Raw genomic sequence first — 22,977 nt, forward strand, 5'->3', positions numbered from 1 at the left:
CAAGAGATGGCGTGGCAGTTGACCATGCAAGTAAATAAAGACAATATAAGAAATATGATCTCAAAATATCAAATTTTAAAATTCATAAACGTGTCGAAAAAAAAGGGGGGAATTTGATGGCGTACCGATGAATCAATTTTAATCATCTTCTTCTCCACAACTGCTCAATTCCCCGCAACCAGTTATCCGCAGCTTTGTCAGTGTGGGAATGCGGCGAACGCCATCTGGCAGAGAGGACAATTTAGGACACTGTTTAATCTGCAGTGTTCTCAGAGAAGAACAATTTTGCAGCCACTCGGGCAACACACTCAGGTTGGGACAATCCTTGATTCTTATCCTCTGCAGTGTGCTTGCAGAACCTTCAAGCCACCCGGGCAAAGAAATTATTTCCGATAATCCCCCAATCATGAACGATTGAAGCCTCGACATGGAGCCTGGTTCGTTGCTTTCGCCTCCCGGCAGCTTCAAGCTCTGGCAGCCGCCAATCAAGAGATCCTCCAATGCCTTCAGATTCTTGATGCCCTGCGGTAAGGAGGCCAACTTCGGACAACCTGCAATGACCAACTTGTGGAGCGAGGTGAGTGATTGGATATCATCGAACAAGGCCTCCAAATTCTCGCACCCTCCAATGATTAGCCACCGCAGAGAGGTCAAGCATCCTATTCCCCTCTCCGGGAAACGCTGCTGTTTCGTGGTTATGACCAAAACGCGGAGGCTGAACATATTCTTGATGTCTGCAGGCAGCTCCTCGAGTTCCTCGCACCCGCCAAGATTTAAGTATTGCAAATTGCGAAGCTTGCAGATCGATTTGGGGAGTTTCTTGATATTACTGTTCTGGCTTAAATCAAGACACCTCAAATGCTTTAGACCGCCTATGGAACTAGGCAGTAGGTCAAAGCTAGATTCAGACAGCCCTAGCACTCGCAAGTGCTTGAATCGCGAAATGCACATCTCTAGAAAGAACTCCCCATCGGAATCCTCCTCAAACATGATGGTACGAACGCCGCTGAGTTTTCTCAAGCAGCCGCGCAGATCATCTTTTGGTACACTCGATGGGTCGGGAAATGATATATGCCGAGTCGTCGGGGAAATATCCTGCGCGCACACTTTCATGTTGAACGATTCAGTTTGTGCCACCGAAATGGCAAGTTTGTGAATGAGGTCGTGCATTCGGAAGGACATAAATGGACACACTTCGTCGACAACTTCGAAGAAGGATCTCGAGCACAGCTCCTCCATGTACTGCCGTCCAATCTCTTCCGGCTCCTGATTATTTCCGCTGGATTGGATAAACCCGTTCGCGATCCACAGTTCAATCAGTTCCAAGTTGAGGAGCAGGTGGTTCTTCGGGAATATCGAGCAATAAGCAAAACATTGTTTCAAGTAAGACGGCATTAGATCGTAGCTTATTCTAAGTGAAGTTAACATATCATTTGGTAATTGCCATGTCTCACTATCTCTTACATATTCCCAGTCGCTCCGGTTCTTTTTTTTGGAATACAACAAGCTTCCCAAAGTCTTCACCGCTAGAGGATTTCCCCCGCACTTGCTCACGATTTCCTTGCCGATTACCATAAGGTCCGGGTGATTTTTCTCTTGCCCCTGATCAAATGCGCACTTCACGAACAAATTCAAAGATTCCTCCCACGAAAGGTTGGCCAAGTTAAGCGGGTGGACAGCGCCCATGATTTCGGTGATCGATTTATTCCGCGAAGTCACAATGACTTTACTCCCTTCAGAAACGCCTCCTAACAAATCTCTCAGTCCCACCCAATCCTCCCTCCTCGCTTCCCACACATCGTCCATTACGAACAAACACCTTTTGTTCTGCACAATGTTTCTTAGGCAATCTTGCAGCATTTCAAGTCTATCACTATTTTCTTTGTGACCAAGAGACTCGATGATGTCTCTTATTATCTTCTTAACTTCGAATTCTACTGGCATGGATAACCAAATTTTGCGATCAAAATGTTGATTTACCCTATCATCATTGTATACCAATTTAGCGAGAGTCGTCTTTCCAGTACCTCCCATTCCGAGAATCGGAAGGACTGCTATCGTTTCAGCTCCACCATCATCTGATTTTATCAACAGCTCTATTATTATTTCCTTTTCTTTGTTTCTTCCAATCACATTCAAAGGGGGCACAAAAGAATGAGTTTCCCTCCGAGGAACTATGGTCTTGTAATAAACATCACTCGACAAGTTGAACTGAGTTTTCTCTTCGTTGATCCCATCAATTCTCTTTCTCAGTTCTTTCATATTATGTGCCATCTTAAACTGGAAAATGAAGTTGGATATCCACGAGGACAAGTAGCGTACCTTCCTTCTGAGAGTCAAGTGCTCGGTCGACCTCGTCCTCCTCCACAAAGCCCTAACTTCGAATTCGTCTAGCACATCCTCGGCATCGTAACAGAAGTCTTTAAGCTTCAACAACCAAAGCCTCACAGCTGCCTCTTTCGTTTGCTTCTGCTCAGCATCGGCAAGCACCTTCTGGATCATCTCTAGCGTGCTCTTGAGCTTCTCTCGGTCATCCTTGACGCCCCATACCAGTTGAATTTCTTCCACAGCCGATGAAGCTAGTTTCTCCACAAGAGGTCCTAGGATGCTTGAGACGACCTCAGTCATGGTTGTGATTGGTGTTAGTGGCTTTCGAGGAGGTTTGGCATAACCGCAATGCAGGAACTAAACGAGTTATTAGGAGAAGGATAGCAAAGAAGCATGATTTTACCAGGTTATATAGGCAGGGACTAGGAATACACATGGTGCAATGGAGTATGCGCAACGTTATTCCAAACTGTTGCATAGTTCACTCAATTCTTGGTGGAAATCTGCAAGTAATTCGATGCCGTTCCATTTAGATTTGGAATACCTTATCTGATGAAAGATAAAGCAAAAGTGGTCTGCATTCTGCTACCTTTCTCTCCCTTTAATCTTTACTGCATTCCTTTCTTTGTTCCTCTGTTTCTTGCAAGACAAATATGTGCACAGAGAAGAATAAGCTCCTTTTCATTGCTTGATCCCTGTATCAGATGCCCACTCTTTCGCCCTTCTACAGGAATGAGAATGATTGGTTTAGAAGTATGTGCTGTTTTCCTCTGCTTTGAAAATTGCAGAGGCTTCTCTAATAAGCGAGAGTCCTGGTTGGTGATCCCAGTGCTTTTTGGGGAAGGGATCGTACAGGCTATGCCTTCCTTGTTCTTCCCTGTTCTTGTTATATTTTAGCTGATCGCAATGACTTATAGCTTTATTTGATGCTATGATTTGCTGGACGTTTCCTTTTTCTTTATGATTTCACTCTAATTAGCGAGAGTCCTGGTTGGTGATCCCAGTGCTTTTTGTGGAAGGGATCGTACAGGCTATGCCTTCCTTGATCTTCCCTGTTCTTGTTATATTTTAGCTGATCGCAATGACTTATAGCTTTATTCGATGCTTTGACTTGCTGGACGTTTCCTTTTTCTTTATGATTTCACTCTAATTAGCGAGAGTCCTGGTTGGTGATCCCAGTGCTTTTTGTAGAAGGGATCGTACAGGCTATGCCTTCCTTGTTCTTCCCTGTTCTTGTTATATTTTAGCTGATCGCAATGACTTATAGCTTTATTCGATGCTTTGACTTGCTGGACGTTTCCTTTGTCTTTATGATTTCATTTCCATAAGATTTTGATAGCGCAACTTCTATCGAGATTGGAACTTCATGATGTTCCTTAATCGCACAGCACTATTTCGAACTTCCATTTAGCCTAACATCCCCTGGCTTCAGAAAACTTACAGAGATCACGGAGTATCATAGCAAGTGCGCACGCAGGAAGTAGCCAAGAGATTGAAACTTGGAACTTGGATGGGGTGGAAAAGAACTATGCTTGATGGGAGTCACAGAGATCTCTGAGAAAGATAACGAAAGCAAGAGACATTTCTATAATAAGCTTAATCCGTGTACCTGCACAGATTAGGTCTTGCTGTCACTGGTACAAAACTGAATGTATTTTCGGTGTTCAGCAGGTTGAGTCTTGTACTCTTTGCTTGCATGGTCTTCTTGATCCTTCACTAATATGTCAAAGGGCAACAAAGAATTGCTCAAACAAATAAAACGAAGAAGATACGATCGCTTCTTATTCATTCTTTGCCTCTTCCAGCTTGATTCTTGTCAAGGGTGGGATGCCCCCAAAAGTGTACTTTTACCAGTCCAGATTGCATCTTCGTTACTGCCTACAAAATACCGTGATTTGTGGCCGAATTCGAGAATGTGCTTAACAAAGCAACTGTTGTCTAACATAAGAAGACCATGACCACACTACAATTACCGGGAGAACTGGAAAATGCAGCAGATAATATACATGGCAACCATATGGATGCCTCAACATCTAAAGGCGGGGCACGCGTGTAACCGCTAGTTGGCTGCCAATGACTGCAAATCGGTCAATCAGTGATTGATCTAAACATATGTTCCCCTGCATTTCTCTTTGATACTTTCTTCTCTCCTTCGCTTCATCACAACAAACAAGGCAAAAGGGAGATGACTCTTTTGTAACTATTGAGAGTCGAATCACCTAGCAACGAAGCAATTTTCAGATTAATTGACCGTAGCGATTGAGATGAAAATTGCAGGGTACTGTACCTGAGTAATAATTTAACATAAGATGATTTATCTACAAAACTGGTGCTTAGAAAAATGTTTCAGTCAAGCCTTATGGAGAACAATGCGTGTCTGAAAGGCTGATACAAACTGAGCACAGTAATTCCAACAAGTGTATTTCTGCGAAGGTATTTCCTTCTATAAAACTCTGTACGAGATCAATCCATCAACTGTCTCAACAACCAGGTGCTTCATGCGAGCAAGAAGCAGCAGATAGGATCTTGCCTTGGGCCCTGCAATAAGGAGCAACAATGAATCATCTGTAAGTGCTTAGGGAAAATACCGCTATTAAGACTCAATGAGGAAAAAGACTAAGAGGACGGCTATCCGCATTTTGGTAAAATAAAGTTTTCAGAGGGCATTACGTCACAGACAACAGGCTTGTTGAGGCAAGAACTGGTCAAATGCTTTCATGGTCACTTAGAAATTCATATCACTATTGACGTTACATACGCACCCAATGCCAATGATGATATTTCATCTTGAAAGAAGCTCTTGTTTTCCAAACGGTTCTCTTTCTTGCTTAGGTACGAGTTTATCTTCTCAATAGCTATAAGCAAATCCTGCAGAGTAAAATGCATTATGTAAATGGGTTAGGACTAACACCAGATCTCTTGTCAGCAAATTATGGCAAGAAAGGAAACAGAACCTTGCAGTGGGAAGATGATTTTACACATCAAGAGTAACATTTACTAGCTTGCCCATGTGCTAATGCTAGTGAAACAGTCTAACCTACTTCATTTCCAAAATTCTCTGGGAGACTGTACTAGTAGGATTAATCCAATCAAGCAAGCACACTGCTTCTGTTTCAAACGAATATACGGCTCACGCACTACTAACCCTGATGGTCTTACGACAGCAGCAGCTTAATGCAAATTAAAAGTTATTGCCTGCAGTGCATCTGCTGAGAGTCTGAGACAAAATACAAAGCTAAAGTTAGAGTTTCATACCTCCCATGATGCAAGACTTTTCATGTAGGAAGGAAGACTTTCGTACTCATCTTTTGATGCGTTAACTACAGATTTTGGACCTTCAACTGGATTCAAGTGTATCGAATCACGTAAGTATAAAGTCTGGGAGTAAGAAGAGTGAACTTAAAAGAATCTAATTGACCAATAACCCATGCAAATATTTTGTATTAGTACCTTCACTTGCCCCCAAGTTCAATGTAGCAGGTTGATATGGCCCCTCCAGGTCATACATCTTATCCTCTTGATTTCTAATTGGGACGAGAAGGAAGATTAATAGCAGAGGAGGTTCATGCCTTAATGAAGAAAAAGCAAAAATGGAGAAGGAAAAAAGTAGACCGACAAAGAAGGAAAAACTCAAGCATGGACCTGTTGAGGATGACGTCTTGTATTCTGTTATATGGAAAAGCTAAATATTTTAGGCTATGTGGGCAATTTTGTAATTTGTGCCATGTAGGGTTTCGCTATATATGTTTAGGGCGAAACAGGTCTCTAAGAAGAGAAGGAGGGAGTGAGAAAGAGCGGCTGTACACTTTTCTACGTTATTAGTGAAACAGATCTCATCTCCCCGTGGACGTAGGTAGGCGGAACATCTCCCTTGCTGAACCACGTAAATTCTTGTGTTGTGCGAATTTCCATTACTTTTCTTACATCGTTGATAGGATCGAATTAGATATTCGACAATTGGTATCAGAGCTTGGTTCGGCAAGCTATCAAGATGGCAGGAAAGGGTTCGAGTGTCAAGTACGACATCGAGAGGTTTAATGGAAAGAACAACTTCACTCTCTGGCGACGAAGAATGATGGATCTTCTGATTCAGCAGGGCCTGTCGAAAGTGCTGCTGGGGAAAGGGAAGAAACCAGAAACGAGTGATGAAGATTGGGGGGAGATGGAGGAAAGGGCGGTAAGCGCCATTCGATTGAACCTATCTGATGAGGTTCTGCAGTATGTGGTGGATCTCAAGTCGGCTCCGCAGGTGTGGTCGAAACTTGAGAGCATCTATATGACCAAGTCCCTAACGAACAAACTGTTTTTGAAAAAACAGTTATTCTCTCTACAGATGGAGGAAGGCTCAGATCTGTTAGAACACATCAACACGTTCAATCAGATAAACTTGCAAGTCTGGAGGTTTCAATGGAAGATGAAGACAAAGCCCTATTACTGCTATCGTCGCTACCAGCATCTTATGATCATCTGGTGACGACACTCTTGTATGGAAAGGAGACACTTGAGACAGATGAGGTCACTGCTGCCCTATTATCTAATGATACGAGAAAGAGGGTTAACAGTGCTACGGCACAGGGTGAGGGTCTCATCGGAAAAGTCAAGGAGCAGGAACGGGGAAGAACAATCCAGCGGGGATCCGGGAATAAGGGTCGATCGAAATCAAGAGGGGGTAAAACAAAACTCTCTTGTTATTATTGCAAGAAGGAAGGCCATCTGAAAAGAGACTGTTATAAGAGAAAGGAAGACTTGAAGAAGCGCGAGAAAACTTCTAATCAAGCAAGTGTGGCTGATAGCTCAGACGGTGATGATGGAGATCTTCTCTCTATATCATCAGGTAAGAATCAGTTCGCTGATTCATGGATTTTAGACTCTGGATGCTCTTATCACATGTGCCCGAATAGGGATTGGTTTGATTCATACCGGTCATACAGTGGTGGATCTGTTCTAATGGGGAATGATGCGGTTTGCAAAACCATTGGAATAGGGACTATTAAAATCAGAATGTTTGATGGTATAGTCAGAACTTTAGTGGATGTAAGGCATGTTCCAGATCTAAAGAAAAATTTGATATCTTTGGGTGCGCTTGATGTGAATGGGTGCAAGTACGCAGCAGCAGGTGGAGTTCTCAAAGTCATTAAGGGAGCTATGGTTGTCATGAAAGGAGAGTTGACTGGAAGTTTATACGAGCTCATAGGGAGTACAAGATGCGTGGTGGCGCATCCGTGACTACGGTTATGAGTCGATCTGAGATGACACTCATCCGTGGCATATGCGGTTAGGGCATATGGGTGAAAGGGGTATGATGGAGCTTCATAAAAGGAAGCTGTTAAAAGGTGTCAAAAGCTGCAAATTGAACTTCTGCAAATACTGCGTTTTCGGGAAACAGAGCAGGGTTAGTTTCAGAATTGCGAAGCATACGAGCAAGGATGTACTTGATTATGTACACAGCGATATATGGGGTCCTGCACCGATCAAATCAAAAGGTGGAGCCGAATATTTTGTGACCTTCATTGATGATTACTCAAGGAAAGTCTGCGTCTACTTCATGAAGCAGAAGAACGAAGTCTTCTCCAAATTCAAAGAGTGGAAGGCTGAAGTAGAAAGGCAGACAGGAAAGAAGCTAAAGTGCTTGAGAACAGACAATGGAGGGGAATACAGGTACACACCATTCCTGGAACTATGTAAAGCTGAAGGGATCACACGTCACTTCACAACATCAGATACACCACAGCAAAACGGTGTAGCTGAGAGGATGAACAGGACACTTTTGGAAAGGGCTCGGAGTATGAGGCTGAATGCAGGGATTGAGTAAAAGTTTATGGGCAGAAGCAGTTAATATGGCATGCTATCTCATTAACAGGTCTCCATCTACAGCCATTGAATGCAGAGTTTCTGAGGAGGTATGGACAGGTAATCCGATTGACTATTCTAGTTTGAGAGTATTTGGTTGTCCAACCTATGTTCATGTACAAAGTGGACATCGTTCCAAGTTAGACTCAAAGTCTAAGCAGTGTATCTTTCTTGGCTATGAGAAAGGTGTGAAAGGATTCAAGCTATGGGATCCTAATGCACGAAAGACCGTGGTTAGCAGGGACGTTGTCTTTGATGAATCTGACATGGTGAAGGCAAATAACAGTTCACATGCAGATGGCAGAAGTGAAGAAGGATCTACTGTGCAGGTGGAGTCAGGTGAACCAGAAATAGCGGGAGGAAGGGAATCATCCAGTAACTCACCAGAATCACAGGAGACAGTAAAAGATACCTACACCATTGCAGAAGGTAGAGGAAAACGTACTCACAAAGCACCCGTGAGATACGGGTTTGAGGATATGGTTGCTTATGCCCTCACAGTAGGTACAGGCGATCCATCTTCCTATCAGGATGCGATATCTGATGCTGATAGTGATAAATGGATGTCAGCTATGATGGAAGAAATGGAATCCTTACAGAAAAACAGGACTTGGAAGATTGTGGAGAAACCTAAAGGGCGAAAGATCATTGGGATTAAATGGATCTTTCGCAAGAAAGAGGCAGTGTCTGAGAATGAGCAGGTAAGGTACAAGGCTAGACTTGTAGCTAAAGGGTATGCACAGAAGGAAGGGGTGGATTATAATGAAATATTCTCTCCAGTAGTAAAGCACACTTCCATTCGGGTTCTACTTGCCTTGGTAGCCATGTTTGATTTTGAGCTGGAGCAACTTGATGTGAAGACAGCGTTTCTTCAAGGAGACTTGGAGGAACAGATTTTCATGGAGCAACCTGACGGGTTCAAAGTGCCAGGAAAGGAAGATCACGTTTGTCTGCTTAAGAAATCACTTTATGGCCTTAAGCAATCTCCAAGACAGTGGTACAAGCGTTTTGACTCTTTTATGGTGCAAATTGGCTATTCGAGAAGTGAGTATGATTGCTGTGTTTATTTTAAAGTGTCAGATGATAATTCGATTATTCTTTTGATGCTTTATGTTGATGACATGCTCATTGCTGCTAAGTATATGCATAATATTGTCTCTTTAAAGTCCTTGTTGAATAATGAGTTTGAGATGAAGGATCTTGGTGCTGCTAAGAGGATCCTTGGTATGGAAATTCATAGTGATAGAAGTGCAGGTAAACTCTAGGTGTCTCAAAAGAGGTATGTTGAAAAGGTGCTTGAGCGTTTCAACATGAATAAGGCTAAACCAGTGAGGACACCATTAGCTAGCCACTTCAGGTTATCTGAACAGCAATGCCCCACAAAACATGAGGAGATTGAGGAGATGACTCGAGTTCCTTATGCTAGCGCAGTTGGGAGTCTCATGTATGCTATGGTGTGTAGCAGGCCAGATTTATCTCATGCAGTCAGTGTTGTTAGCAGATACATGAGTAATCCAGGGAAGGAGCATTGAAATGCAGTCAAGTGGATCTTTAGATATCTGAGCGGGACTGCAGACTTGGGTATTATGTTCAGTCGCGACGGAGGTTCGAAGGAGTTAGCGGGATATGTTGATTCAGACTTTGCTGGTGACCTAGACAGGAGGAGGTCTACTACAGGATATGTCTTCACATTAGCTAGTGGACCTATCTCATGGAGGGCGATGCTCCAGTCCACAATTGCATTGTCTACTACAGAGGCAGAGTACATGGCAGTTATAGAAGCTGCTAAGGAAGGGCTCTGGTTGACTAGGTTGGTTCGTGAGTTGGGTTTAGAGCAAGGAGGTGCGGTGTTACATTGTGACAGTCAGAGTGCCATACATCTCGCCAAGAATCAAGTATTTCATGCAAGAACAAAGCATATAGATGTGAAGTTTCACAAAATCAGGGAGCTTGTGTCAGATGGCAGCATTCACTTGCGGAAGATTCACACGAATAGCAATCCTGCAGATTGTTTTACCAAGCCAGTCACTATTGAGAAGTTTGGGTCCTGTTTGGGCTCAATTAATATAACTCGCTGTTGAAGGTGAGGGACGCACTCAATAAGTGCGGGAGTGTACCTCTTATGGAGGTACGGGGATGAAGACATCTATATTTCATATTCTTTCACAGGTGGCTTTACAGAATCCAAGCCAAGGTGGAGATTGTTGAGGATGATGTCTTGTATTCTGTTATATGGAAAAGCTAAATATTTTAGGCTATGTGGGCAATTTTGTAATTTGTGCCATGTAGGGTTTCGCTATATATGTTTAGGGCGAAACAGGTCTCTAAGAAGAGAAGGAGGGAGTAAGAAAGAGCGGCTGTACACTTTTCTACGTTATTAGTGAAACAGATCTCATCTCCCCGTGGACGTAGGTAGGCGGAACATCTCCCCTGCTGAACCACGTAAATTCTTGTGTTGTGCGAATTTCCATTACTTTTCTTGCATCGTTGATAGGATCGAATTAGATATTCGACAGGACCATCATACTTTTGTGGTTGTCTCGAACATAGATTTGGCTCAACAGTCTTACCATTAGCTGAAAATGATATAGAAGGGAAAAATTGTTAGATAAAACTGCTTGAGTAATAAGGAATTCAACTGCCTCCCAGCAAATTATCTCTCTAATCATCTCAACAAGGACAAACTTGATGTTCCAAATGACAATGAAGAGATATAAAAGGAGCAAGCTTGTACCAAATGATATTCAAAAGGACTTAAGGCACAAAGCATGTCTAACACATCCTTAAAGTTCCCTCACCTTCTGAAGCTAATGTGGCCAGAGCTACATCAGATATACCAAGTCTTTTCAAGCTGATGGAGTCATCAAATCTAGAGAACTTCAGGAAGGACAAATAGACAAAAGCTAGCACTAGTATACCATAATTGACCATGTTTTCACTTTTTAGTCAATTAGGATAAAAATTTGCATATTGCGAAGCTGATATATTGCATCACTATTTACAACTTGGATATAATAAGGCAGCACCTATACCATCAAATGCAATGGCTCAGTGGCAGGAGTCGACAGTACGTAAAATCTGAGTCACGACAGAGGAAATGCTGTTCAAGATTATTTTGCTGACACCAGCATTAAACACAACCACTAGACCTGACAGGAGATGGACTCATGGATTTCGAGTCAGCCCACTGAGGTTGCTCTTGCCCTACTCAGGGTAGACTCGTGAAAAGGGCCTGTACTCGAAGCAAGCAAACTGTCGAGTGATTGTTCCTAAGGGATAGAAGCTCTGGCCAGGTGTGGAGTCCCTAGCCAATTGATCTATCCCTCCTAACCTCTTCAGCCTAGAATTCTACAATTTGCCAATATTTCAGACTTTGATCAAAGAAAGTTGATATATCAAAATCCGACAAGGATACAGAGAATCTTCTTCAAAACACTTCGTCATAGAAGCCGCTGCAGTAAGTCGCCCCGAACATGAAGATGGCAGGTCAAATCCACCATTTGCTAGTGGAAAATTAGGATCAAGTTCGAGAGGGCTCAATAAATCATCGACTGTATCTTCTTCAACATCATCATCGTCAACATCTACGAAACAAAACCAGGACATCAAGGTCTGCAGATAACTGACTTGCATGATTTCATTCCTTTCAACTCCTACTTAATTTCATTATCCTTTCATTGTCAGCCCAGCATTCTTGTCCTATCGATCCAGCATATTGATATACACTTCAACACCAGGTAAACTTCTCTTACACAATCATGATCAATTAAACACGCAGGTGGAAAAAAGGACGAGCTGAAAGTACCGGGGACGTAGCCGAAGCTCTTAAGGCGTTCTTCGAGCTGAGCGAGGTCGCTCTGGTTCTTCTTGAAGACCTCGTTGCAGTGACCCAACAGCTCCTCAAACGACACGGTCCCGAACGACATGGAGTCGAGCAATTCGAGATCCCCGCTCGCCGTCGACACGCGCCGGTTCAGGCACTGAACGAAGGTCGAAGAAGCCGAATCTGCGATCCGAAACACCAAAAGATATATCGATCGACCGAGAAGGAAAGGAAAACGCTCGACCCGGAGTTAGAATTCATCGCTCGCACCGAGAGGGATGGGACGGCGATCGATGGATTGGTTGAGGGCGTCGACGCTGCTCTGGAGGTGGTTGCAGAAATGGCCGAGGCTTCTGCCGAGCGTCGCTATCGCCTCCTCCATGTTCGTTCCGTTTGGAGCTTTTTGCCGATTGCGAAACGCGAAAGCAAAGCTCGCTCCCTCGCTCCTGCGATTCTGAGCGAGAGCTTCCGTTGAAGATGACGGAGCGGGAAACGAACGCCTGCTTTTCGAAATGCACGGTCCGCGATGAGGGGGGATCAGACTCTTACTCGACGGTGGGGATCTTGTCCACGTGGATCACATCGCTAGAGCAAGTTGGCCCCAAATTTCCATTATACGTAACAACTCATTTTTTTTCTATATATGACCCCCTAATTATCTCACTTTTTATTTTCTCAAAAGACTATAAAATATGTAATTCTCACTTACTAAGTAACGAAAAAATATTCGGTAATATCAAAACACCACATCAACCATGAACATGGAGTGCATTTATTCAGTTGGGCCACTCACGGTTGCGAAATGCGAAAGCAAGCTCCCTCCCTCCTGCAAATTTGAGCTAGAACTGCATTGAAGACGACAGAGTGGGAAACAAACCCCTGCTTTCAAAATGCATGATCTACGATGAGGGGATAGGAGGTTTACTCAACGGTGGGGATCTTGTCCACGGAAACAAACCCCTGGCCATGTTCAATTTGTTCCATGCTGTCAGAAACTCTTAACTTTTTCCCCTTCTCTGATTCATGAAGGCAAATAGGCTTTGCGAGGCTGTGCACGCTTGTTTTAGACTATCTAATCTAGCATAGGAATAGTGGATATGAGAAGAAATTCAAGGTCGCCAAGAACCTGAAGGCATTAGCAATCGCATGACGCCAGAAGCATGAAATACAAGCATTCCCCGTCATCAAGACTTTAGATTATTATATGACCCCAAACTCCGCATTTCCCACTTTCTACACATTCGATATGTTAACCTTTTTCGTGATTTTACCTTTCGTCTCATTTTGAGATTAGCTGAATCAAAATCTGTCCTTGAATATTCCGACAATTTAAGGTTCATAAGTTGTTTGTTATTTTATAGAAAAGGGAGTTGAAGACCAAGATTACGAAATCGTTTGGGGTGTTTGCTCTTCCACCTTTGGATTTGCTTAGAAAAAGCAAAATCAAGATTTTATTGAGAACAATTGTAAACTTCAAAAAGAAAATGAGATATGTGTCACGCCCCGAATCCCGCGAGCGCGCAACATCCTGCAATGGTCATTATGATGCGACGTCCCAGGACGCGCCGCCGACCCAACATTTTATCTTTTGATTACGCATGCGGAAGCTAAACAAAGATTCACCCAGATAATAACAATAAACAAGGATAGATAGGAAAACAGTTTACAACATTGAAATCAAAACACCATTTTAACATTTACTTGATTAACCCCTGGGAACATTTTTACAAGCCCACTTCAGGCATTTCCAAAAAGTCTACAAAAAGATATGAGGCTGGGGTCAATCTACTTCACCAAAAGTCAGCTTCCAGGCACCCCGAATCATACTAGGTGCATCAACATGCTAAGGGCCTGAACAATGTTTAACAACCACAAATGAGATAAAAATCTCAATAAGTTAACGCCTAAGCCCCGTTTAGAATGTCAACTCACCTCGGGGGTCCCTAATCACGCGACCATGCACAAATCATTAACCAACCACAGGCATCCCTACCTTGCCTTGGCACACATATTATGCATAACATAGATAGTCATATGTCACAACGATGCATCAAACATATCACATATGCAGAACATGTAATGAGATTTCCCATGCATTAATGCATCACAGTCGCGCGTGTCTCGATTATAAGGCAAAATCCACTTGGGCACGTCCCATACCATGCCTAGCAGTTTCTACCCCATAATCAAGCACTATGCATCACACGTATTCCATTTATTACGACCCCTCTTGGCCACTACACATCAAGCGACACACAGCGAGATGGCAGTCTTCCGGCATAACCGGACATCGTCCCGCCCCGTCGGGCACGGCAACGTCAAATGATACACAGTAAGATGGTATCCCGTAAGGAGCATTGGATCCACCCTCGGGCCGCGATCCGGCATCCGGAGCATCGGCAATCCACATAATCTTCAGGCGTCCGATAAACCGAGCGCAATACGCAGCAGACCTCGATAAACCGGGCATCGTCAAGCGATACACAGCGAGACGACTCCAACGTGTGACAACACGAGCACACAAGCATTCAGGCCAATTCTTATCTTTTCATTTAGCCAATGCATACATGAATCGTGCTCACATTCATGCCACAAAACAATAACAAGTGGTCACACATGCAAACGGTCAATTGACTTCGTGAACCTGATTTTAAAACATGAATTTACAAAAGCATTCGACATCAGATCAATGCCAAATAAACATCATTAAAAGGCTAGATAAGTGTGGTTACTGTCTCTATTAGGCCGGAAATCGAAAGCCAAAGATTTCAAGTAAAGACCGGCAAATTATGGAATTCTAGTAAAACTGGACAGATTTGCATGATTTGGGAAATCAACTTCAAAAGCATAACGAATGGTTTCCAAAAATTATAAAATTCGAATATGTTATAAACAAGACCTTCACAAATATTTTCCATGAAGAACAGAATCCCAAAATCCTTATACAAAGATCACTTTTGATGGCTTGGAAACAACCCAGAACTGGTCCGCCGGAACAGGGGAACTGAACCAGAAGAAATACTCGTTTTACAAGCCAAATCCTTTCAAAACACTTTGAAATTTTTATACGTTTTAGACATGGATTTCTTTTATAAATCTTATGAAGGAAGTATGGTCGAAATCGAACTGGAAATTTTTATAAAAATCTGAGAAGGCACGAAGGTCACGGAATCCACAGTATAAAACAGTTCTGATTCGGTAAGAAATTGGACCTTCGTGTAACCCATTTGAGCTCAGAAAAATCTGAAATTTAAGTATGTTATAGATCAAGATCTTGTGAACAACTTTTATGAAGAACACTTTTCAAGATTCTAACCACAAAATGCTTTATAAAAATGGAAAACCAGGGACATACAGTAAAATCAGTCCTGAAATCAAGATAAAAACGAGGGACATACACTTTTCGCAAGCCGTCGCAGCTCTCCAGGAATTCCTCCGCAAGCAGAACCAGTCGCCGGCGGAGCAGTCGGAGGTGGCCCTGGTGACGGAGGACTGGAGGCTGAGCCAGTTCTGGCCGTCGCCAATGAAGTCCTCCCGCTCTGTTCGGGCACTCACGCTCGCGTTGCTTGCATCGCTTGCCCCACGCTTTATGCTTATCTCAAGGTGCGCCATTTTACTGTTCCATCGGCTTTTCCGTGGTTGAAGAACTGATCGACTGTGATTATCTGAACTGCGCTCTGTGTTTCTACTTGACAATGAGCTTCCGGTTTACGCTTTTTTCCAATGTTCTTGTTGCTCCTTGTAAATGCAAAGGACCAACGCGAGCCTCTGGTCGATGTTATTGTATACTCCTTGTAACTGCAAAGGGCCAGCGTGAGCCTCTGGTTGATGTTCTTGTTACTGCCCTTTCAGGTTCTGGTCCATGCCTTTCCTTATGTCATGGTTCGCCACGCTTACTGTCGGGAGTGTGCATACCCTTATGTCATTCGAGCGATCTTATTGGAATTGGGCTTCGCCGAGAGAGTGATTGGCTTGACACCACCGGCGCAAATGCGCTGGTCATGTCAAAGTTCGATGACTCCATGCTAAATCAATTAAATAAGATTTGACTTCGGAATAAGTGAGTTGTTTTCAAGCGACCATATTACTGGAGCAAATTTCAGATTGGAGTATACTATCCTGTTCGGCATTTTGACATATATCCTCTCCCTAGGAAAATGAAGGGGGAATGGTCAGTTACAGAAGCTATTGCTGTTTGGAAGCCATATCGCCTTTGTCCCCTTATTGTTGAACTCTTTTCCTGAAGTAGAACCTCAAGGTCGTTAGTATGTTAATCCTATCCACGCCGGAACACTCGAGCTTTGAGCTTTTGACTTTCTATGGTCTTTTGGCTTCCACTTGGTTATTTTATATAATGTAAGTAGTAGGCTGGTCCGTGGTGCCCGGTCAAGTATCAAATCGGAAGATAGTTTTGTAAAATGCGTGAACAATCGATAGGTGTTGCATTATGCCATTTGTTGTAGTACAAGTAATATATTTTGATGCGCCTCTTGAACGTATGATTTAGTCCAGCCTTGAAGTCTAAGAGAAGATTCGGCCATAATGAGATGATTCATGGTAGTTTATCAACTTTTGGAATGGGTTTACTCTTTTCATCAACGCTCATATCTCAGATTACGAAGTGTGCATGACATTGGTGTGTCATTATGAGAAAGGCGTTTGAAGTAACATATTTGTGGTATCCTATCAGAGAATTGATCCTAGTGTCTCTGTGCAACTGCTCGATTATGAAGTGTGCATGTCATTGGCCTTTCATTATGAGAAAGGTCTTTGAAGTAACATATTTGTGGTATCATATTAGAGAATTGATCCCAGTGTGTCTGTGCAACTGCTCTGAGTACGACAAATGTTTCGAACAATACGGAAGTGACTTCATGTTTTAGGACTACAACCAACCAGAAGAGTTGCCAACTGAAATGAAGCATGCTTTCCAAGTTGTTGCAGATCCTCCGTATCTGGTAAGTCTATGTGGCCTCGCGAACTATAAATGCTTAGGCCTCCCTCTTCTATGTTTACCGTGTCTTATCCTGTCCCGGAACCGGAAGATCCTTTAGTGGACACTCTTATGTATCTCTTCCCATTGTCGGCTGCATACAATTTGATTTCTTTCTTTATGAACCACAGAGTGGAAAGTGCTTGGAGAAAGTTGCTCAAACCATATCTTTCCTCTCGCAGTCAAACGCTTACTTTCTTTTACTTACAGGTATGTGTGGACTGTTAGTCCTCCCGTGGAACCTTTAACCTAACTTCTTGGTTTATTGTCTTTCACTTGCAGTGACGTTATAGCTATGAACTGCTGCAGTTCTATTTTTCCCCCTTTTTGGAGTATGCTGGGTGCCTTATATCCCTTTCTAATGCCTGGCAAATTCTGAGATGCTTGCAGGAGAAGTTCAAAAGGATAGAGCTGCAGAACTTCTCGGTTTGCATCCATGCATATTCCGGCCTAAGCATTCCAGCAAGCTTGGGAATGAGTTTTGCCTATTCACTAACTACGATCCAGGGACGCGTTTGGGAGGATGGGAGCAAGAGAAATAGATAACGCATCTTTTGACGTGAATTTTGTTGCTTAGTGTTGTCTTTCCATGTCAAAAGGGATGTCATAAGCTTACCAGTTTGCCTGGAGGCATGACCCTATAATCAAGTGCAACATAGTATTTGCATTTTCTCTGCAAACTTAACCCTAGGTTGATTACCATAAAAAAAAAAAGCTAGGTTGATGAATGGTATAACTTTTGAGCTCAAACGTTTTTGGAGTAAATTCCGACCCTCCTCATAAAAATGATGATTTTCAGACAGTGGAAAACTATTCCAAAAATTATCCTAATCGAGTACAAGAAAATCGCATCATACATTTCTTATAGTCTTCAATCGGGAAATTTAAAGATACATATGTGAAAATTATCCAAGTTGTGTTTTTCAAAGAAAAATTGCAAAGTGGCCCTTTAAATTTTTTCTTTGATTCAAAATATATATGTACATATATATTGTTAATCTACTCTTACAAAGTTTTAAAAATGAGTCAATTCAACAAAACTGCCCTACATGTTTGTATCCTAGAGTCAACATGTCATTTAAAATTCTCTTTTTTGACGGGTGAAATAGATTAAATCACCTCGACAACTAGTCCTAATCCATATTTCTCTATCATTTCAATGCAAATTGTCATCGCGAACAGTCTTGGGTCATTGCCACTCAATCCCAAGTGGTAGTCAATTAGTCTCAATTAGCATCGGTTGGACTTGAGAAGCTTTCATTCGGCCATGAGGTCGACAACGGTTGTCCTCTGACCGGGGCTGATGTGTCATAAGTCATAGTCAATTATCCCATAATGCCTATCCTTAATCCCCCGATGGGCGTTAAGCAGTCGAGTGTCGTTGGCAAATTCCAATTTTCAAAATATTTTACAATTTACATATATGTCAATCGAAAAAATATAAAAGATAATCACAAACATGTCAATGGGCCAGGAAACCTCATTTTTAGTTGCGGCTCCAAGCATGGGAGGCGCTTTGAAATTTTTTTTATCCTTAAATTCTAACTTTTAAATTTCTAATAGTATGACACATTGAGGTGCTTCCGCTATTCTCTTTTTGGTAGTTATTTATGTTGAGGCGTAAATTAACCCCCAACATAGATAATCAAATGGAATTGCAAGTTTCGACCAAACAAAACAAAAAGGAATTGCAAGATGCAAAGTAGCCACTTTTGCTTTGCAGATAGCATCGCATACTTTCTGGAAGAATTCGACTTCCAAGAACATCGTTAATGAAAAAAAGACCGAAAATCACCATATGAGCAATCATTTGAATTGTGTGAGTGATCCAAATTTAATTCATAAACGTGTCAAATAAGAGGGGGAGTTTGCTTATATTGATGAATCAATTTATTCTCCTCCTTACGCCAATATAAATGTCATAGACAGGAGCGATCTTGCTCCAATCTCCACCGCTTCTAGCTATGGTCGTAGAGAGCGCGCATCGAAAACTTTGATACCAATTGATAAAAAAAAACAACAACAAACTCATTTAAAGAAAACACACATATGCTCTTTATAATATTGATCGAGAGAACGACTTATACACACTTGCATAAGCACACAGATATTTCTTAAAAGGTATCTTTCTAAGTATTTCTAGAGAATATATAGAGTGGTCAATCTGTTAGCCACCCCTTTTTACACTCATCTTATAAGAATTTATTTTACAAGACAATATCTAGATATTTAGACATTTTATTCGCAATTATCTTCTTCTTCAACATCAGTGCTCCTGCTCAATTCCCCCGCAATTAATTAATTATCCACAGCTCTCGTGGAACTGATTTTTTCTTTAGATTCCAAGAGATGGCGTGGCAGTTGACCATGCAAGTAAATAAAGACAATATAAGAAACACGATCTCAAAATATCAAATTTTAAAATTCATAAACGTGGCGAAAAAAAAGGGGGGAATTTGCTCGTACCGATGAATCAATTTTAATCATCTTCTTCTCCACAACTGCTCAATTCCCCGCAACCAGATATCCGCAGCTTTGTCAATGTGGGAATGAGGCGAACGCCATCTAGCAGAGAGGACAATCCACGACAGCCTACAATCAGCAGTGTTCTCAGAGAAGAACAATTTCGCAGCCACACGAGCAATACGCTCAGGTTGGGACAATTCATAATACTTATCCTCTGCAGTGTGCTTGCAGAACCTTCGAGCCACCCAGGCAAAGAAACTGTAAAATATGGGTCCGAAAAAAAAAAAAAGTCAACAGAAGCTACAGTATACTCTCGGCCAAATTAAAAAGGAGGCCGAGAGCTCCTTGGCTGAGAAAAACAGAAACGGAAAAGAGGAGAAAGGAGAGGAAAGGGAAGAAGAAGAAGAAAAAGAGAAAAGAGAAGAGGGTTTTGCACCGCGGGGGTCTCGCTAAGCCGATTCAACTTCGTAACGCAACACTCCGTAAGTATTCGCACCCCTCATTCAATTAATCGGAACATTTTTCGGGTTAGGGCTCGTAATTCGGAGTTATGTGTTATTTGAGCGGCGAAGTCAGATTTTTGAATCGTGGAGCCGCGTATTTTTATAGAATTGGTAGTTTATGGTATTGCGGAACCATGAGATTTTACGGAACCTGATTTGGACTTACGGTTTGCCGGATATGAATTTTTGAAGTTGAACGTGCGCAGTAAACAGTGCACGACCAGCAGCTTTTAGGCCAATTTTCGTCGGTTTTCGGCTTGATTTTGGGGCTGCCAAGTTGGGGTTCCTGTAGTGCTCCGAACAAGCTTTCTTTTGACTATAAACTTGCTTGGATTGGAGTTTACTGGAGAAAGTTATGACGCAATCAAGTTTTGCGCTTAGGCGTCGTATTGTGGGCGATTTTGGATAATCGCGTTAGACGAGCGTTTTGAGGGCGTCTTTTAGTCGTTATATTAGCGTCTAAGCCTAGTTGAGCCGAGTCGTAGTTGAAGTAACATTTTACTCGGTTGTGATACCGTTTTTCGACTTATTATTAGGTATTCAAGTGCGTCGGCTCGAGAAATCGCTGTAGGTTAGTTTTTCAGCTTTTCAAGGTGAGTGGTACTATTTCTTCTTTGAATTTGTAAACTCATGTTTAGAAAATGATATGTATTAAACATGTTACCATATAAGAAATGACATTTTGATTGCATAAAATTGGATCGAGCATTTACTGCCATCTTGTGTATTTAAAATGAAAGATTATCTTTTGATTTCGGTTTGAACTTACTGAATGCAAATAGGTTTGCGAAACCTTTTGAGAAAGACTCATGAGGAGTTCTTGCATTTGAATGTGGCTTATGAAGGGTTTTATATCGGTTTATGAAATGATTTATGAAATGATTTCTGGAATGGGTTTTGTAGATTGGTGGATGATATTGTTGTGGATTTTGGTGCTCAGTGTCTCTGTGAACCCAAATGAGGGGTTGTGGGTATGCGCATACTAGTCTAAGATATCCTTGTGGGCCGAGCCACCGGCTTATAGTAGGTGGAGACGTTGCCAAGGGGGAATCTTGGTCGCCTTTCACGGGGCGTTATCCGTGATCATACTTAGATTTCTGAGCATGAGATTGGCCAATGGAATGGACCATTGACGTGTGCTTTTCGACGAGATTGGCCAATGGATTTGACCATTGGTTTCTTCTTTGATATTATTAATTGGAATGAGCTTTCCTATTGTGAAAATGTGATGTTTAAAGTAGTATATAACGTATTTTGAACCTGGAGTTGGTTATATGTTGGGTTATTTGAGTTTTCGTTTGGTCTTACAACTGTGTGCATAGTAGGTGCTCGATCTACTTAGAAGAAATGTATTACTCACTGAGCCGTGGTAGCTCATTCCTCTCATCTTACTTGTTTTTTAGGTTCTTCACCGAGACACTAGTAAGCATGACAGTTCCGGTGTCGGGGAGGACATTTTGATAGTTGGGACTTTTTGGTACGAGTTACACATAGATGTGGAGTTTAAGTATTAGCCTGTTGCTAGTTATGCTTTTGGCCTTTTGGTGGATTGTAGTTAACTCTGATATTGTAACCAGATAAACTCTATATCATGTATATATATGTGGATGCATATATTATGATATTAGGTGAGTTTCGGTTATGTTTAGGCTGCGTCCTTTTGTGAAAGGATGGCCGTGTCATGCCCTTATTCTTGCTGAGTTTGGGGTGTGACATTTATTGGTATCAGAGCATAGGTTTTGATTTTTGGAGTATAGATATGGGACGTTGTGAGATTGTGTGATAGATTTTTGCGCTAGATTTTTATATACTAAGTAGTATTTCATTCTTGGATACAGGCGACCATGAGTTCTGACTCGGAGCCACTTGCCTCAGTTCTTAAGAAGAATAAAGGCAAGCGAGTCATTACTTCCGACACTAGAGATATGCCTCAACGTTCTCAAGGTGTGACTTTAAAAAGGAGATTGGAGGACCAATATGAAGTGAGTTCCGACTCACGAGAAGCTAGGGAAGAACCCCAAGAGCCTAATCCGCCGACTGATTTCACTCAAGCAATGATTCATTGGTATCGTCAGGCGAAGGAATTAAGTGAAGGTGGCACCACTGACTCATGCACCTTCGCACAATTCAGAAAGGCAGATCCACCTAAGTTTGATGGGAAGTTTGATCCTCTTAAGGCCGATGGTTGGATTAGAAGCATAGAGGAAATCTTTAAAGCGGAAAATGTTCGTGACAATCAAAAGGTAAACTTTGCCACTCGTTATTTGGAAGGTGAAGCTACATGTTGGTGGCAAGGGACTAGACCCGCCCTTGGAGGTATTGATGTAATCATTTCCTGGAAGGACTTCACTGAAGCATTCAATGCCCAATTTTTCCCCTAGTCATTCCAAGCGAAGATGAGGAGTGACTTTGCAAATGTATCTCAAGGTAGCTCGTCAGTTATGGAGTATGCAGCTCGCTTTAATCAGCTTTGTAGATTCGAGGAAGGCTTCGTGGCTAGTGAAAAGCGGAGGGCAGAACACTTTCAGCGAGGACTTTGACCTGATATTCGTAGTATTCTCACGCCTTTTGTACTGACTACGTACAAAGATGTCTTGGATCGAGCGATTAGGGTGGAGCAAGACATGTTGGAGAGCGGCGCACAGGGTGCACCTCAGTACAAGAGGTTTAAGCCCACTGATTATCATGATAGTCGGACCAATATTAGCAAAAAGCGGAGGGATTTCAATCAGCCAGGAAGGCCTAAGATTCAGAGTAATCCGGGCCCTTGTGCTACTTGTGGGAAGCGTCATAGCGGTCCTTGTTACCGCAAGATAGGAGCTTGCTTCCTTTGTGGGAAAATGGGACATATGGCGCGTGATTGTCCTACACAGAAGGATATCCCTGGAGATAGTAGAGTGTGTTTTGTTTGTGGGCAGCCTGGGCACCTAGCATCTGCTTGTTCTATGAGGAAAACTGCATCTTCAGCTGGTAGGCCCCAAGGAAATCAGGAAAGGCAAAAGACGACTGGGAAA

The 22,977-nt window shown here is 42.4% G+C and overlaps 2 protein-coding genes and 1 pseudogene across 5 annotated transcripts; 1 reads left to right on the forward strand and 2 right to left on the reverse strand.

Moving 5' to 3' along the window:
• Positions 1–138: 138 nt before the first annotated feature.
• Positions 139–2,628, reverse strand: LOC115667972 (putative disease resistance protein RGA1). The gene has a single exon (XM_030589494.2). It carries the CDS (start codon positions 2,626–2,628, stop codon positions 139–141), a length of 2,490 nt encoding a protein of 829 aa, XP_030445354.1.
• Positions 2,629–4,587: 1,959 nt separating this feature from the next.
• Positions 4,588–12,546, reverse strand: LOC115666419 (uncharacterized). 4 transcript variants are annotated; one of them, XM_056302806.1, is made up of 9 exons: positions 12,272–12,526; positions 11,984–12,184; positions 11,594–11,762; positions 10,977–11,047; positions 10,698–10,754; positions 5,779–5,970; positions 5,584–5,669; positions 5,091–5,196; positions 4,588–4,866 (listed from the first exon to the last, which is right to left on the reverse strand). In XM_056302806.1, exons 1-9 carry the CDS (start codon positions 12,381–12,383, stop codon positions 4,772–4,774), a joined length of 1,089 nt encoding a protein of 362 aa, XP_056158781.1. In that variant the 5' UTR covers positions 12,384–12,526; the 3' UTR covers positions 4,588–4,771. The 4 variants fall into 4 exon arrangements, with proteins under 4 accessions (XP_056158781.1, XP_056158782.1, XP_056158783.1 ...); XM_056302807.1 differs by having other exon boundaries at positions 5,779–5,852; positions 10,706–10,754; positions 12,272–12,512; XM_056302808.1 differs by lacking the exon at positions 5,091–5,196 and having other exon boundaries at positions 12,272–12,532.
• Positions 12,547–15,079: 2,533 nt separating this feature from the next.
• Positions 15,080–17,668, forward strand: LOC115666420 (uncharacterized; annotated as a pseudogene).
• The last annotated feature ends 5,309 nt before the right edge of the window (positions 17,669–22,977 follow it).

This window comes from Syzygium oleosum, unplaced genomic scaffold (genome assembly GCF_021117445.2).
Source record: "Syzygium oleosum isolate NSW1041296 unplaced genomic scaffold, Sole_v2.1 Sole_v2.25, whole genome shotgun sequence".
NCBI classification, from domain to species: domain Eukaryota; kingdom Viridiplantae; phylum Streptophyta; class Magnoliopsida; order Myrtales; family Myrtaceae; genus Syzygium; species Syzygium oleosum.

Coding starts and splice junctions, on each gene's coding strand:
- LOC115667972 (XM_030589494.2), bottom strand. CDS start 2,628: ATGACTGAGGTCGTCTCAAGCATCCTAGGACCTCTTGTGGAGAAACTA.
- LOC115666419 (XM_056302806.1), bottom strand. CDS start 12,383: ATGGAGGAGGCGATAGCGACGCTCGGCAGAAGCCTCGGCCATTTCTGC. Junction 11,763..11,983: donor GAGCTTCGGCTACGTCCCCG/GTACTTTCAGCT, acceptor TTTGTTTCGTAG/ATGTTGACGATGATGATGTT. Junction 11,048..11,593: donor TGTTTTGAAGAAGATTCTCT/GTATCCTTGTCG, acceptor GAAGTTCTCTAG/ATTTGATGACTCCATCAGCT.